We start from the raw sequence: 15,151 nt of genomic DNA, 5'->3' as shown, positions 1-15,151 counted from the left end.
GCTCTGTGCTCACATAAACAGTCCGTTTATAAATCAGCACAATCAAGTAAGAAATAGGGACTGAAACTGAAATAAACAGCTCATGGGGGGGCAGCTGTGTCCCAGGTTGAACGCGGTGTGTGTGGGATGGACGCTGCAATCCTCTCAGCCGCGGTCCCCAACGGCCGGCGCGAGTTCCCCAACGGCCGCGGCGGGGCGGCGCCATGTCAGAGCTCGCGCACTCAGCCCCGCCGCTCTCGCGCTGTTCAACTGAGGTAGCGCGGAGTCTTTTAGCCCGTAAGCATTGGTGGTTCAGTGGTAGAATTCTCGCCTGCCACGCGGGAGGCCCGGGTTCGATTCCCGGCCAATGCAAATAAGCTTTTTAAAGTTATCTATACTTTAAATTCCTTTTTTTTTTTTTTTTTTTTTTTTTTTCCCCTTTTAAAGCACCGCAATCTCCTCTCAGCCAGCAGTAACTCTGAAACAGCGATGTTCATCGGGTGCCAACGCGATACCGATGAGTAGCACCGCCTGGAAGTGACGCAGCGGATTTGCCTTCAAACCGGCGGCGGCGGCAGGAGGCGGGCGGAGCTGGGCGGGGTTACCGAGCCGGAGGAGAGAAGGAAGGCGAAGGGACGAGGGAGCTGCTGCCGGGCTGTGGGCCGTGCGGGTGAGACCCGCGGCGTTCACTCCAACGTGGAGCGTCCCCGTCCTCGTCCTCCGCTGGCGGCCGTCGCGCGGGGCCGCCTTCCCGAGGTGAGGGCTGCCCGGCACCTGCCGCCGCGTGGCCGGGGCTGCGCGTAGGGCCGGAGGGTCGGGCCGGGGCTTCGGCTGTGCCCTCCGGCCTAAGGACCGGCGGAGAACGCGGTCGTTGTTGTCGCGACGTCTACGAGCACCCCGAAGTGCTCCCCGCTCCCCCTCGCTGCCGTGCCTTGGGCGGCCGAGGGACGCTGCGTGTCCCGCGGGGCTCCTGGCCGGGGCTGCCTGAGGAGCTGGATTTGGCTTTGTGCTCACTTCTCCCCACCTCCTGCCTTTTATTTATTTCTTTATTTATTTTGGAATGTATTTTAGATTTCCATGTTGCCTTTTCCTTTCAGCTGAGAAGTTTCCTTCTTGCTGAGAAGTTCGTTGTCGTGGTTCTGGTTGTCTCGGAGTGCTGGTCTCGTGAAACGGGAGCAAGTATCGTGGTTGTTTCAGAGTCTTATGAAAAGCTCAGTATTGAAAACACAGCGTTGTCCCTGTACGCGAGGAGGTTTTGCCTCTGTGGAGTGTGCAGTGTTTCAGCCGGCTGTCTCTCACTACTGTTAAACGCAGTGTTTGAGGAGCAGTCAGTGTGGGTAAACCCAGCGAGAGTCGTGTTTCTCAAGCAATCAGCAGGAGCACTTGTTGATAGCAGAAGCTGCTCACAGTGTGCGTTGTGGAGTGGGGTAGTAGATCTGGAAGGGATCTCAGAGGTATGTGGGCCCACCTATGGGACAGTGTATGAGGAACATAAATTGGCTCCCGAGAGCTCTTACTGCTGGTTTCCCCTTTCTGCGTTTATGGAGGGAACTTTGTGAGTCTCACATGGCTGCTGTGGTGTCAGAGCCTGCCTAACAGGAGTGTGAGCTCTGCCACAACCCTGCTGCTGGTGTAGGCCAGATGCATAAGTCTGACCAGAGGGTTCTGCAGGAATACAGTCCTTGTGTGGCTTGTGCTGTTCTGTATCGACAGAGGGTTGGGAGACCCACAGCAGCTGACAGCCTTTGGCTTTGTGCTTCCTTCCTGGCTGCTCCGGATCTTTTTTTTCCTCTTTGTGCGTGTACGGTGGGATTTCTTTGTGAAACATTGTTGAAATCATGTTGGACTCCCTAAATCCTTGTGTACCAGTGTGAAGAACTTTGTGTACTTCTTGATAATTTCATAAAGTTATTGCTGGAAATGATTCCTCCCACACCGCTCTTGACAGTTTCAGACCTTAGGAACATTTCAGGTGCTTAGAGCAGATGATAAAACGTATGGATGTGTTTTGTTACTGGAGGTGGGTTAAGGCGTGACGAGTTTCATTTGTATCAGTCTATGGGAACTGAGAATGTTTACAGCCAGTTCAGAGAGGGCGAGTGGTGTGTGTACATGCGTGGAATTAAGCTACAAGTCCGAGTTCTTAGGCTGGTTGTGTGGTGAGCTTTACAAGCCCATTGCTCCTCCAGTGGCTGTTGGAACGTAGATAATTTTGCAGGGGGTGATTCACGGGAAGGTTGTAGCTGATAAGTGTGTTCCTGCTGCTCTGACATCCGGCTACGTGACAGCACCAGGTATTTGTAAACACTCTGCAAATTAAGTGGTTACAAATTAGATTATTTTTCTCAAATTGTTTCCTGAATTTCTTCAGGTCTGGCTTAGCTCTGGGTCTGTGTGTGCTCACACCTCTCTCACATGAATCTTCTATGGTACTGTGAGCTGCCACAGCCTGCTTCATGCTGCGAACCTTAATCAGCTTTCAGATTAGTGCTCTAACTCCGTCTCCTGCCTGTCTTGAAGCCGCTTCAGCATCTGCAGTTGCAGCAAGCTGTGAGCTTGCATTAGTGGACCCACTCTGGTGCTGCTGTCTGCAAGCCACAACAGCGTGTCCAGACATGGGCTGAGCCAGCAGCTGTCCTGCACGGGAGGCACGTGTCTGGGAGCTGCTCCAACCTCTGCTCTTCTTGTGAGTCAACATGAACCAACGCATGCACTGTTTTATTACGCTCTGTGTCCCATCTCTGATATTCAAGCAGAATTGCTGTTCTGCTCTGATCGCTCTGCAGTATTCTGTTTGTGTACTGCTTCTCACTGTGTTTGAAAGGCTGTTTTGGCTCTGGTAACTTGCTGTTACTTGATTTTTAGAATGTTTATTAGTATCTTGCTCAACTTGTGATTTCAGAGGTGTTAGTCATGGGTTTGAATTCTCAGGACAGGCAAACAGGTGTATCTGGTAGGATGAGCACGGGTGGAAAAGCTTGCTCCTAAATATAGTAGTACAACTTTGGTAACATCTGTGTGATGATCCAGGCAGGTGTTGACAAATATCTTCAGGCTCTTTCTCCTGAGGTTAAAAAACGCAACAATACTCCCAAGTCAAGTTGTGTCTCCAGAGCCTAATCACACAGGGACATGGCAGGCTTTGTAGTTGCTGGTCACGGGAACCATCCCAGTTTGCAGATGCGGCTGTGGCAGGCTCAGCAGGTCTCTGGGCAGAATGAGCTGTGTGGTGCAGGCTCTAGTAGTGAGCTTCCAGACCCAGCCCTGCAGGTGCCATCCCTCCTGCATGGCCCTGCACGTGGCTACACATGGGCTAGTGGGGCTGCTCGCCAACTCCACTGCTGCCAAATTTTGCTGCTAGGGCTGAAGCTTTTCTCATCAGCTTCCTGCTTCGAGGGGAACCAGGCAGGTGGAGAAAGGAAGGAGGAAGTTGTGTTGGCTTAAGAATGGATCAGCATTTATTAATCCATGCATAAAGTTACGTGTGAGGAGAAAAGAAAAAGGAGGAGCGGAAACCTTAAAATGTTTGATTTGTACTTAGCAGCTCCTCCTTTAGGCACTGGAATGCACTGCCCAGGGAGGTGGTGGAGTCACCGACCATGGAGGTGTTCAAGAAACGTTTGGATGTTGTGTTGGGGGATATGGTTTAACTGGGAAGTATTGGTGATGGTTGGACTAGATGATCTTCTAGGTCTTTTCCAACCTTGATAATTCTGTGATTCCTCCTTACGGAGGGAACATCACATTTTAGCTGTGGATTATCTGGTGTGCAGTACGACTTCTGACACCTCTGGTAATGTGTCCAATTTTGACCATGACCTGGTCTTGAAATATGTTTTGTTTTAAGTCCTTTTATTGTGCGTATGAATTCAGTGCCTCTTACATTCTTTAAATAGTTGATCTGTATCAAGTATGCTTCATCCCAGGGCTTAGCAGTAATTGCTTGTCTGCAATTGCTCCTTACTGGTCCTGGGTAAAGGTACTGAAATGAGAGCAAGACAACTCTCACAGGCTTGTTTATTTGCTTATTTGGGTGTTTTCTGTGCTTAGTTCTAGGCAATTTGGAGGAGAGCAGGTCAGTTCTTGGTGAGTAAGCAATGGGAAGGATAGAGATGGTGCAGGTGTGGAATGAGATATGTAAATGATATGTAAAACAGAGGAGGACTGCTGTATGAACAAAGGCTGAATTGGGAAGACTGAGTCTGAGTCTGCCCTACTCCTGTTTTTGCTTGATATTCTATTCTAGTCCAGTTGTTGCTGTACTTGTGTTAATAGTTGTAGCGCTAACGCATCTGGAGGAAAGTTTGGGGCTTTTTGGCTGTGGGTGTTTTTTTGTTTGTTTTTTCTTCTTTTTTAACTATTATGGTTATAGAACAGAGGATGTTGTAGCACTAACAGTAAGATACCGAATTATCTTGCAGTAGTGCAAAGAGGGAAGGAGAGTGTGCAGTTTTGGCTTGTAAACATGCATTAAATCTGCATGTTTTGCATATACTTTTCATCAGAGTCTGTCTTGCGTGAAATGAGAAGTTCCATTTCTTTCAATAGAGAAACAATTAACTTTCTGTATGGACGACATACATTCTAGAACTCTTTTATTAACAAAGTATTTCCCACTTCTATATTTAGATATGATTGTTAGGGTAACAATAATGTAAAAATAGTTGCGAAAATGTTTTTTCCTCCTGGATTTTTTCATTAATGTAAGTGTTTGCTGTCTTTTTCAGCTTCATGTTGAACATGAGCCTTGTTATGATCAGTGAGAATGTAAAGCTGGCCCGTGAATATGCCTTACTGGGAAACTATGACTCTGCAATGGTCTACTATCAGGGAGTTCTTGACCAGATGAATAAATACCTCTACTCTGTCAGAGATACGTACCTGCAGCAGAAGTGGCAACAGGTAAATAATCCATTTCTGGGACATCATTCTGAGGGTAAAGCATTAAACTAGCAGAAAGTGCTTTGTTGGTGGTGAACAGAAGTATAAAAAGATTTGTATAATTCTCTGATAAACTGTAGTATTGTAGTATGTATATATTTAAGGCTTTGTTATGCTCTGATACTGATGAAGTAGACTATGAAACACATCCATGAGGAGCCATTGCACTGTCTGCCTTGTCTTCTTCTTGCTGATCTGTGCCCCTGCTGTGCTGAAGTTTTGGGTTTTTTTCTAGCTAGTACTGTTCTCAGCAATCATATTTCACGTAATCCCTGTTTCAGTAGTGTGACTTACAGATCCTTAATTGAAACTGACCTGTGGCTTCCATGTTAATTTATCCTTATCACAAGACGTTAATTCTTCATTGACGTTCCCTCTATAAAGTTGCGTTCTCTTTTCATGTATAATGTTTATTAAACAAAGTTTGTCAAATGTCTCATTAGTATTTAATTCAAAATCTTTTCCTTAATCCTGGGAAAAGCAGAAGGATGTTTTTAATGGTTTAGCAAAGTAGGATCAGGTAGTTTACAAAACTTTGTGAAGACCATCCAGGCATTACTTAGTCTTAAGCAGAAGTCTGCTTCAAACTTACTTAGTTCCACTGTGTTTAATCCACTTTTTTTGTTGTTTTTTCCCTATTTATCAGGTTTGGCAGGAGATAAGCGTGGAAGCTAAGCACGTGAAAGATATCATGAAAACACTAGAGAGTTTTAAACTAGACAGTACTCCACTGAAAGCTTCACAACAAGAACTACCAGCTAATGATGCAGAAGTCTGGTCTTTGCCAGTACCTGCTGAGCGGAGGTAAGAAGTAACTTGTATTAACACTTACCAGTGCAAAGTGTACTTTGACTTCAGCCTGTTCCTGTGAAGATTTTGTTCCAGAGTTTATACGAGTTATATAACACACCAGCTGCATAATTTTTTGTTAAGCAAAACAAAAACCCAAACCAACAAAATCTCATTTGCTTGTTCTGTTTTGTTTTGCCTGAGGGTGGCTTTCTGCACTACTTAGCTGGAGTTTGTAACAACTGGTAGAGATAGCATGAAGGACAGGACAGGAGAGCATGCAAGACAGGTGTGGAACTGTGTGTTTTGACAGAATGTAACTGTTAGACCTACATAGCTGTATGGTCAGATTGTTCTTTGAGGCTCTGTGCTTACAGGCCGTTTCTCACAGATTTATTTTAAGCCTGCTTTCTGAAAGAAATGGGTCTTTTGTTCACATTGTTTCTGTTTATCTCATTTAATAACTTTGGAACACCTCTAAAAAGGAAAAGTCTTGGTGGACAGAACTCTTTCTGTTCCGTTTACTATGCCAGCTGGTTAGCTGGTGGGTTGTTGTAAAGATGAAAAAGCCACAGTGAAAACTGGTCATGTTGTGTTGGAATAATTTCTGTAGGTTTCTATACTGAGACAGCAGAACACACTAATTTTGATGGAACTGAGGTGTCAGAACAGATTATTCCTTTACTTTGAGCTTTGTAATGGAATCCAGAGGTGGCTAAATATTCATAAACACAAGTGTAGGTTGGTAAATACTTCATTTGGAGAGTGAAAAGACTTTAATGCTTATAATCTTATCATTAGCATATTCTTGGTACCTAACTTGCATTTCACTTGAAGCAGTTGTATGCTTTTGACAAACCTTCTCCTGTGAATAAGTTAAATTCAACTTTTATGAAGGTAATTTATCCTGATTAATCTTAAATGAAACGTCAAAACACATCTTCTGATTTGGATAAATGCTTTCCAAATCACTTTTCCATTTTCTGTTCTATAGAAACATCCCTAAACTTAAACTTGGCTGGTAGCTCATTGATGCTGGAATTTTAGGAACTCCTATGGAAAAAGTGTATCTGTAAATGTACTGGATTTCGGAAAGTACCTGGATATATAAAAATGAAGTCCATTATGATACTGGTTTATTTGTATGTGCTTAATGGAAGTTTGAATCTCGGAGCAGTCTAATTTCAACCAGGAAGTCTCACGCATATCAGGGCCTGACACCCACTATCAAGACAGCACAGGAGAGCTCGAGTAATCTGGGAGAGTTCTTGAGTGCACTGATGATGGCTTCCTGACGCAGGTAGTTAAGGAGTGAACAAGGAAGAGTGCTTTGGACATAGGCAAATAATCCTTGGGAAGGTGGTAGGGAGAGTCCTTCTGGAAGACATTTCCAAATACATGAAGGACAATCAGGTTATCAGGAGTCATCAGCATGGATTTACAAAGAGGATATGATACTTGACCAACCTCATTATCCTTTATAATGAGGTGACTAACTTGGTGGATAATGGCTGAGCAGTAGATGCCATTTACCTCAACTTCAGTAGAGCCTTTGATACTGTCTCCACAGCATCATCTCAGGCTGACAAAATATGAGTTAAATATGTGAACAGTATAAATGGATTTAAAAACTTGCTGAATGACTGAGCTCAGAGAGTTGTAATCAGTGGTAGGAAGCCTACCTAGAAGCAAGTCACCATACCTGGAGCACTCTGCCTAGTTCTGGGTTTCCCAGTATAAGAGAGGTGGAGTTTGTGGAGCAAGTTCAGCACAGACCAGCAAAGATAGTTACATACTTCTTACAAGGAGAGGCTGAAGGAGCTGGGAGTCTTCTACTTGGGGAAGAGAAAGCTTGGGGGAGTCTTGTTAATGTGTATAAGTAACTAATGAGAGGGAGTGAAAATAGGGAGTCAGACTCTTCTCAATAGTGTCTAGTCAGTAACAGGACAGAAAGTAAGATGTAAATTAAAGTACAAAAAATTCCACCACAGTGTAACAAAATGCTTTTTTGTTGTGGGAACAGACTAAAAACAGGTCGCCCACAGAGGCTGTAGTCTCTGTAGTAGAATGAAAATATGACTGGACGCAGCCCTCAGCAACCTGCTGTAGCTAACCCTGGTTGGTCAAGGGGGTTTGACTAGGTGATCTCAAGAAGCCCCATCCAACCTAAACAATCGTGTTTCCTTGAATTACAACAGGAATATCTAGACTATATTCATTTTCCTTTTCTAAGCTGTTGGTTCTGAGAAGTGTACTTTGAGAGATAAGGACAAATTAGTGTGCACTTTTCCTTTGGAAAATCTTGATAAGAGATCTTGATTGTGTTCAGAAATGCTTTTGATGTCATTTTGTGTTTCTCTGCATTTCTCTTTAAAGTAAAAATGGTTGTAACGTTGCGAGTTGTCTTCTCTTATGTAGTCCTAAGCTATTCTATCAATAGGATGATGGACAGTGATGGGAGAGATTGGATTTTTTTTTCTTCCTTTTTTTTCCCCTGTTAAGGATGTAAAAATAATGCTGTCATTCCCAAGAAACTTTTGTTTCTGTGGATGGGAAAATGAGGACAGTTGTAATAAGTATAAAATATATTGTGTTTGTTTACATTTTTCTAGGCAGAATGGCAGAATTGCTTTTATTTGTGAAATACGAAAGGAGTTTGCTTTAAGTATATAATGAGCTTTGGAGATTATGGCAAAAGGAAAGTGAATTTTTAGTGACTGTGTAAAAATGTTTGTCTTGTTTCTGGCCATCATAGTTCAGTAACATTGTTGGTACCTTTAATTGATGTGAGTGAAATATATTAACGTACATGGATTCTTATCTTGAGCAAAACAATGTTTAGTGCTCACTGATGGCTTTACACTGAGGCTTTTTGCATGTGTTACAACTAATTAGATCTTCACCAGGACCCAGAAAACGTCAGTCTGCTCAATACAGCGATTGCAGAGGTCACAATAATCGCATAAGTGCAGCTGTTAGAGGCCCTCACCGTCCATCTTCTCGAAATCCCAATGAGAAAGGAAAGGCAGTCCGTGGCCGGGAGAAAAAGGATCAGCAGAATAAAGGAAAAGAGGAGAAGGTGAGTTTGTAGACAGCTTCATTTTAAGTTAATTTTAAGGGATTATATCACTGCATTACTGAAACCATTGTCCATGGAGCTTGTTCAAATGTAATGTCTTGGTGAGTCTGTATTGCTCGTGGATATTTTAGGCTGAAGTTGACATACTTGTTGAAAAGCATTTCAGAATTTATTTAATCTTAGAGGCAGAATTTTTTGATTGTTTTATGTTGAGGTCTGTTACTGGCTCCAGACTCTTCTCAGTTTAAAGCAAACAAATCTGGCATATATCATGAAAGAGAAAGACCCAAGATCCATTCTTTTTGATTTTTGCTTATGGTCTGATTTCCATAAATTTAGCTGATGATTGAAGTAAGACATCTAACGCTAAGTACATTGTTTTTCACAATTGGAATAAGTCAACTTCCCATGTGCTGGAGTTTCTCTCAGATCCAGCAATCTTATGTAGTGACCCATGGAAACAGCGTAAACTACCGGGACAGGAAGGTTTACCTCTGAAGTTCCCTGATTTTAGTTAGTAGGAGTTATATCGCATTCTCTGAGTGATCATCACTCAGAAGAAAATACACATGCTGAGACAGGATGGTGTGGGATTTTCTTTGTTTTGTTTCTTTTTTTTCCCCTGTTCTGTCAGTGCTTGCTCTTTGAATGTATAATTAACTGAAGCAAAGAAATTGCATCAGTGCGGTGTGTGTCTCTGGGGAGAAGGAAGCTGAACTAGGATAGTGCAGAAGTGTGGGTAAAGCAAACAGATAGTACAGTGTATGGGCACCTCACAGCTTCCGTGCTGTTCTGTGTCACCTCTGAAAAACTCATGGACTTGGTGATGCTACTAATAGATTTTTATAACATTTGTTATGTATTTACGCTGCTGTATTCCTTCTGTGTAGAACAAACCCACATCTGAAATTTCAGAGTCTGAACCAAAGAAATTTGATAGTACTGGATACGATAAAGATTTAGTAGAAGCTTTGGAAAGAGATATAATTTCTCAAAATCCCAACATTCGATGGTAAGTTTGAATACTGCTGCCAGATCTTAATTGTATCTTTTTGCTCTTTGTGATATGGTAGAATAAGCTAAGTACTTAATTCTTTACATATAAGAGGTACATACAAGCCTTTCTTACTCATTAAGTGGTCAGCTAAGCCTCTTGAGTAGTTGAATATTTTTAGCACTTTTCAGTCACCCAAGCAAAGCTTCCCAGTCTCTTCTAAGAGTCCTGAAACCAATGTAGGGGATAATATTTTGCAATGTAAAAGATTCATTTTTAAAAAACCAGTTTTGCTACCCAGGGACATACCAAGAAAGAAAACGGATTTACAAAGAAATTGTGTCAATATAGGAACCCTTTGAGGTCTCACTGGATGTGACGTGACTGCCAGTATGAAATATAACCACGTGTCAACACCTTTACATAAATGTGTTAAATATTAAACCTTATACAAAGGTTGTTTTGTGTTCTGAATGTTTCCAAGCTTAAGTGATTTTGTGGGGATTAAATGAGCAAAAATCTGGCAAATAAAGTAGGCTTAAAAAACCTGAACACTCCCACAAACCCTAAGAACTGTGTGTGTGTAGGACAACTGACACGTCTCTCAGCTCAGTGTGTGAATATATCATGCTATTTGTATACTAAATCTTAAATTACAACTTCTCTGTTTACGAGCCTTTAGTGCCTGGTTTTCTTATTGATAGAAGATGCTATTTAAGTTTCAGAATCAGCCAACCTGTCAGCAAAAGAGAAAAGCATAATTTGGCTTATATAAGTTTACCCAAAATGCTTTATTTTGCTTATTCTTTCTGTGAATATCATTAGTGATGTTTGAGTGAAATAGTGAATGTCTTTGATTTTTTGCAACCAGCTGGAGTCCATTAACTGGTTCTTGGCAGTAGTCACTGGGTTTTACCACTAAAACTTCATTAAATCGTTATATTCATATAATGATTCTTCTATAAATCAGGCAAATAACAAGTTCAGTTGTGCATCAATTTGAACTGTGGACTGATTCTTTTGCAGCCTGTCTGAATCTATGAAACAACTTTCTGTTTCTTGTCAGGGATGACATTGCTGATTTAGTAGAAGCTAAAAAACTGCTCAAGGAAGCTGTTGTTCTTCCAATGTGGATGCCTGATTTTTTTAAGGGAATTAGAAGACCATGGAAGGTATGAAAAAATCTGATCCTGTGATCATAAGTAGGATTCTGGGATTGGATCTTGGAGCAACAAGAAATTACAGGTGTCTTACAGTTTATATAAATTCTTTCAACTTTTTAATAATAAAATTATGGCAAATATTACTAACAAAATAATGGTGTCAGATATTTCCTATCTTCAGCTGTTTTGTTGCAAGTAAGCAATAATAATTACTTACCTTTGAGTAACTTTTATATAGAAATTTTACATCTGGCATTCCTATTATTGTGCTGTTAATCAAACTGTGGAATTGTCTGTTTAGATTCTTGTCCTAACTATGGTTCTTCTCTTATTTTGATAGGGTGTGCTGATGGTTGGTCCTCCTGGTACTGGAAAGACCCTTCTGGCAAAAGCTGTAGCAACTGAATGCAAGACTACTTTTTTCAATGTTTCTTCTTCCACACTTACCTCAAAATACAGGGGAGAATCTGAGAAACTTGTTCGTTTGCTCTTTGAAATGGTGAGTGAAATTTCTTAACATAAGTAGTGAAATGATGAAGCAGAATTACTTCTGGAACAGTAAAACCTTGGCAAGGTTTAGAATTTGTAGCGTATATAAATTAGAAAAACAAAACAAAAAAAAAAGCACTCCAAACTTCAGATGCTTTGGAACCTTATGAATTGGCTTCGTACATTGAAAATCTAGTTGTTAGTGTACAGCTTCTTAACTGAAAAAAATGGATCGTTTTATTTTCAGGGTTATCTTGTTATGGTAGAGAGTAGAGTTACTATCTGAGCTGATGAGTACTGCAGAACAAACATGAAGGTAAATCTGGAAATTGAATATAATTGCTTTCTGGATGGGAAGCCTACTTAAACTATGCATGTTTTGTTGTGGGTGGCTTTTTTGTTGTTGTACTTTAAAATAAGCTGACATTTAAACTGTATGAAGTATGTAGTTGGCTTCAGAGCTCGTAACACTTGAAAACAGCTTGGAACACATGCTATTTTCTCTGTGTTACCAGGCTTGCATGCAGTGTTTGCCAGCATGTCCAGTGCTGAAAGGGGCAGCAAAGCTGCAGTTACAGTAGTCAGGAAAGAGATTTTGCAATACAGTGTGACCATATTAAATAAATTAATATAATGACCATCAGTCAGAAATGAGTGTAAACAAGGACATATAGTGTAACTACTGTAGGACAGTGACTTTACTATCAGAAACTCTTGTTTAACTTCCTTCATTCTCAGAAAGGTGAAGGTTACTTTGTAGCTGATCTGTTTCTTGGGCAGGTTCCATGTCAAGGTGTCTTAGGACTAATGGTGTGTCTAACTTTACCAGAGTTCTTATTCAGATATTCTGTGACATCTTTCACAAAATTAGAAATTATATTCCTATTGTGTGAAAATTTAGCCTTATCAAATGTTTGTTCTAGTCCTAGCAATTATAACTGCCAAAATCTACTCTGCTCAAATGTTACTAATGGATATACAGCTTCATGACTGTGTGCAATGGTCAGAGGCAGAAGGTTGGGTATTGTTTGATACTTAGGATCTGTTTTATTGGGATAGATGTTTCGTTACTCTGGTCTGACTTGTGTTGCTGTTTCTTAAATGTGAGTAGGCTGCCTTTTCACTTTCTCCTTTATCTTTTGTTTCCTTTAGGCTCGATTTTATGCCCCAACAACCATATTTATTGATGAAATAGACTCTATCTGTAGTCGACGGGGAACTTCAGAAGAGCATGAGGCCAGCCGACGTGTGAAAGCAGAACTGCTAGTTCAGATGGATGGTAAATAACCTAATCCCTCAGGGCTAGGGGAAACTTGAGGGAGGAAAATAAATAAATCCAAACTTCTTTCTCCAGAAGCAGTTTAATTGAGAGGCTTACATAAAATTGGAGTAAAAACATACCAGTATGCCATTCCAACTGCCAGTATGGAAGAAAGAAAATAACAACCTATTATGTAACCATCTTTCATCATCTGAGCAAGGACCTCAGATATTAACCCACAATAAAAAAGATTCAGTAGAGAATGCAAGATTTCAAGGCTGCAGAAGGAAGAAAGTATCTTCCTCATATTTAAATGTAACAGCCAGGACGGCATTTGAGTTGTTACCTAGAATATTATCTGCTTTTTACTTGGTTTTGAAGAAGTGGTTCAAAATAACTGTCAGCTGTTTCAATTTAAACTTCAACAAAGACAATCATTATACTTCTTAATTAAGCTGCAGTTTCATAGTGCTTTGGAGATTGAAGTGGTCTCTCGGTCTCGAAGAAATTGTGATTTAATTCAACAAATTTGAACAGTCACTTCAGCAGCAGTTTGTAAGAATCCACCCAAGTATGTAAAACATTTGGCCTGAATTCAGAATTGAAGAAACTTTTGTAGGGGATTAGTGCTAGTTTAGCATGGCTCTTAATGAATACTGTCGAGGTGAGGTGATTCTGGTGCTTAGTTGGTTTGTATTTGTGGCTGGTCCCTTTCTCCCTGCAAGACATTACATGACATTGGTGTGAAAATTCCAAATGCTGTAATGGGAAATGGGAATAACTACTGTAGAAGTGTTGTAGTTGTGATAGAGAGGAACTTCCTGACCCCATACAGCCAAACTCAGTTCTAACTGAACTGAGTCTCTGTGTTTACTTACAGCGTGACAGCTAAGAACTGGAATTTTATTGCACTATGTCCTTTCTTTTGCACTTGGTCTGCTGCTTTAATATTATAGAACGTGGGTATTATTATGTGTGCCATACTTAATATAAGCATATGTACATTTTACTTCTCCTTTTCTCAAATGCAGGTGTTGGAGGAGCCACAGAAAATGATGACCCTTCTAAAATGGTCATGGTACTTGCAGCTACTAATTTTCCTTGGGATATTGATGAAGCCCTGAGAAGAAGACTAGAAAAGAGAATTTACATTCCGTTACCATCAGGTATAAAGATTTGTGGAGAGGAGGGGCTGAAAAGACTGAAATCAAAGCTGTGTCAATCTTTCTTTTGTTTTGGTCGCTTGTTTGTTTAAATAAATAATCCTGTTGATACATGTATGCACAGTTATTTATGAATTCAGAATCGGGTTAAATCTAAGCTTTGAATGTTGTTACTTTTATAGCAAGTGCAGTATCCTTTGGTCATCCTTCCTCCTTAGCTCTCAATTTACTATTTGTATTCACAAAACAGATTCTATAGCCTTGATTTCTGTTCTTTAATTAGCAAAAGGTAGAGAGGAACTCCTAAGAATAAATCTGCGGGAGCTGGAACTGGCTGATGATGTTGACCTTGCAAATATAGCTGAGAAAATGGAGGGTTATTCAGGTGCAGACATTACCAACGTGTGCAGGTATGTTAACGTAACATCACTTGTGTTACCACTGCTACAGACTGAGAAAGCTGTTTTTAAAGTAACAAAACTAATTTAAGTTGTTGGATAAGAGCAGATTGTAACTTGTCTTCTATCTACGTACAGCTAAAAGGTGAAAAGCTACATTAATCTTTGCATATGTTTGGTATTTTCATAAGGTAATGATGAAGAGCAGTTGCAACATAGTATGATTTAGGTAAAACTCTACATTCCTTTATGTACATAAAATTCCTTGTGTGGAGAATATCCACAGGATGATAGACTTCAACCCTTCAGGCTTACATTCATTCCATTGAGGTCATAAAAACAGATATTCTGTTGAAGTAACGGATAATAGAAGTTGAGCATCCCAGAACTGGACATAGCACTCCAGGTTTGGCCTCACCAGCCCTGAGAAGGGGGGAAGGGTCATCTCTCTTGACCTGCTGACAATACTTTGCCTAATGCAACCAAGAATTCTGTTAGCATTCTTATCATACAAATACCTTCTACGCCTAATCCCAGTTATCCTTTTCCCCCTCATGCAGAGATGACAAACTATGGAACCAGCAACAGGTGACAAACAACTGCAACTTGTCCAGATTCTTTTGTCATCTTATAAACGCTTGTGTAACTGTGTGTTCAGGATTTGGAGGTAGCACTAAAGAGTGGCATTGAAAGCCTAGGCCTCCAATTGCATGCTAACACAACTGTTGTGGGGCGGTACTTTGAGCAGGCTAAAAGAAATAACTGTTCCACGTTAGGAACACCACTCTCCTCAAAACCAAATCCACATCTTGTCTGGATTCCTTATACAGCTCTGCAAGTGTTTGTCAGTGCAAATGAGAGGACAGTATGTCATACTATGTGGCCTGTAGGCAAA

The 15,151-nt window shown here is 41.0% G+C and overlaps 1 protein-coding gene and 1 non-coding gene across 6 annotated transcripts in view; both read left to right on the top strand.

Moving 5' to 3' along the window:
• Positions 1–189: 189 nt before the first annotated feature.
• The window catches only part of KATNA1 (katanin catalytic subunit A1), a 27,045-nt gene continuing 12,083 nt past the window's right edge, over positions 190–15,151 (top strand). For 3 of the 5 annotated variants that reach the window (XR_001554133.2, XR_001554132.2, XM_015858094.1), the window contains exons 1-11: positions 197–276; positions 427–735; positions 4,707–4,881; positions 5,567–5,724; positions 8,605–8,788; positions 9,679–9,800; positions 10,849–10,954; positions 11,286–11,444; positions 12,587–12,713; positions 13,727–13,861; positions 14,142–14,268. Coding sequence is in view for 3 of the 5 variants with exons in the window: in XM_015858094.1 (XP_015713580.1) it covers positions 4,711–4,881; positions 5,567–5,724; positions 8,605–8,788; positions 9,679–9,800; positions 10,849–10,954; positions 11,286–11,444; positions 12,587–12,713; positions 13,727–13,861; positions 14,142–14,268 (1,289 nt within the window). In the remaining 2 variants the exon portion in view is untranslated. Of the gene's footprint in view, positions 277–426; positions 736–2,499; positions 2,666–4,706; positions 4,882–5,566; positions 5,725–8,604; positions 8,789–9,678; positions 9,801–10,848; positions 10,955–11,285; positions 11,445–12,586; positions 12,714–13,726; positions 13,862–14,141; positions 14,269–15,151 lie in introns of all 5 variants that reach the window. The other 2 variants (XM_032443221.1, XM_015858097.1) reach the window with 2 other exon arrangements.
• On the top strand, positions 281–351 carry TRNAG-GCC. The gene has a single exon. It is a non-coding gene; the product is annotated as a tRNA-Gly (tRNA).

The sequence above is a fragment of the Coturnix japonica genome, chromosome 3 (assembly GCF_001577835.2).
Source record: "Coturnix japonica isolate 7356 chromosome 3, Coturnix japonica 2.1, whole genome shotgun sequence".
In the NCBI taxonomy this organism is placed as follows: Eukaryota; Metazoa; Chordata; class Aves; order Galliformes; family Phasianidae; genus Coturnix; species Coturnix japonica.
This window is presented reverse-complemented; position numbering and strand designations above follow the sequence as displayed.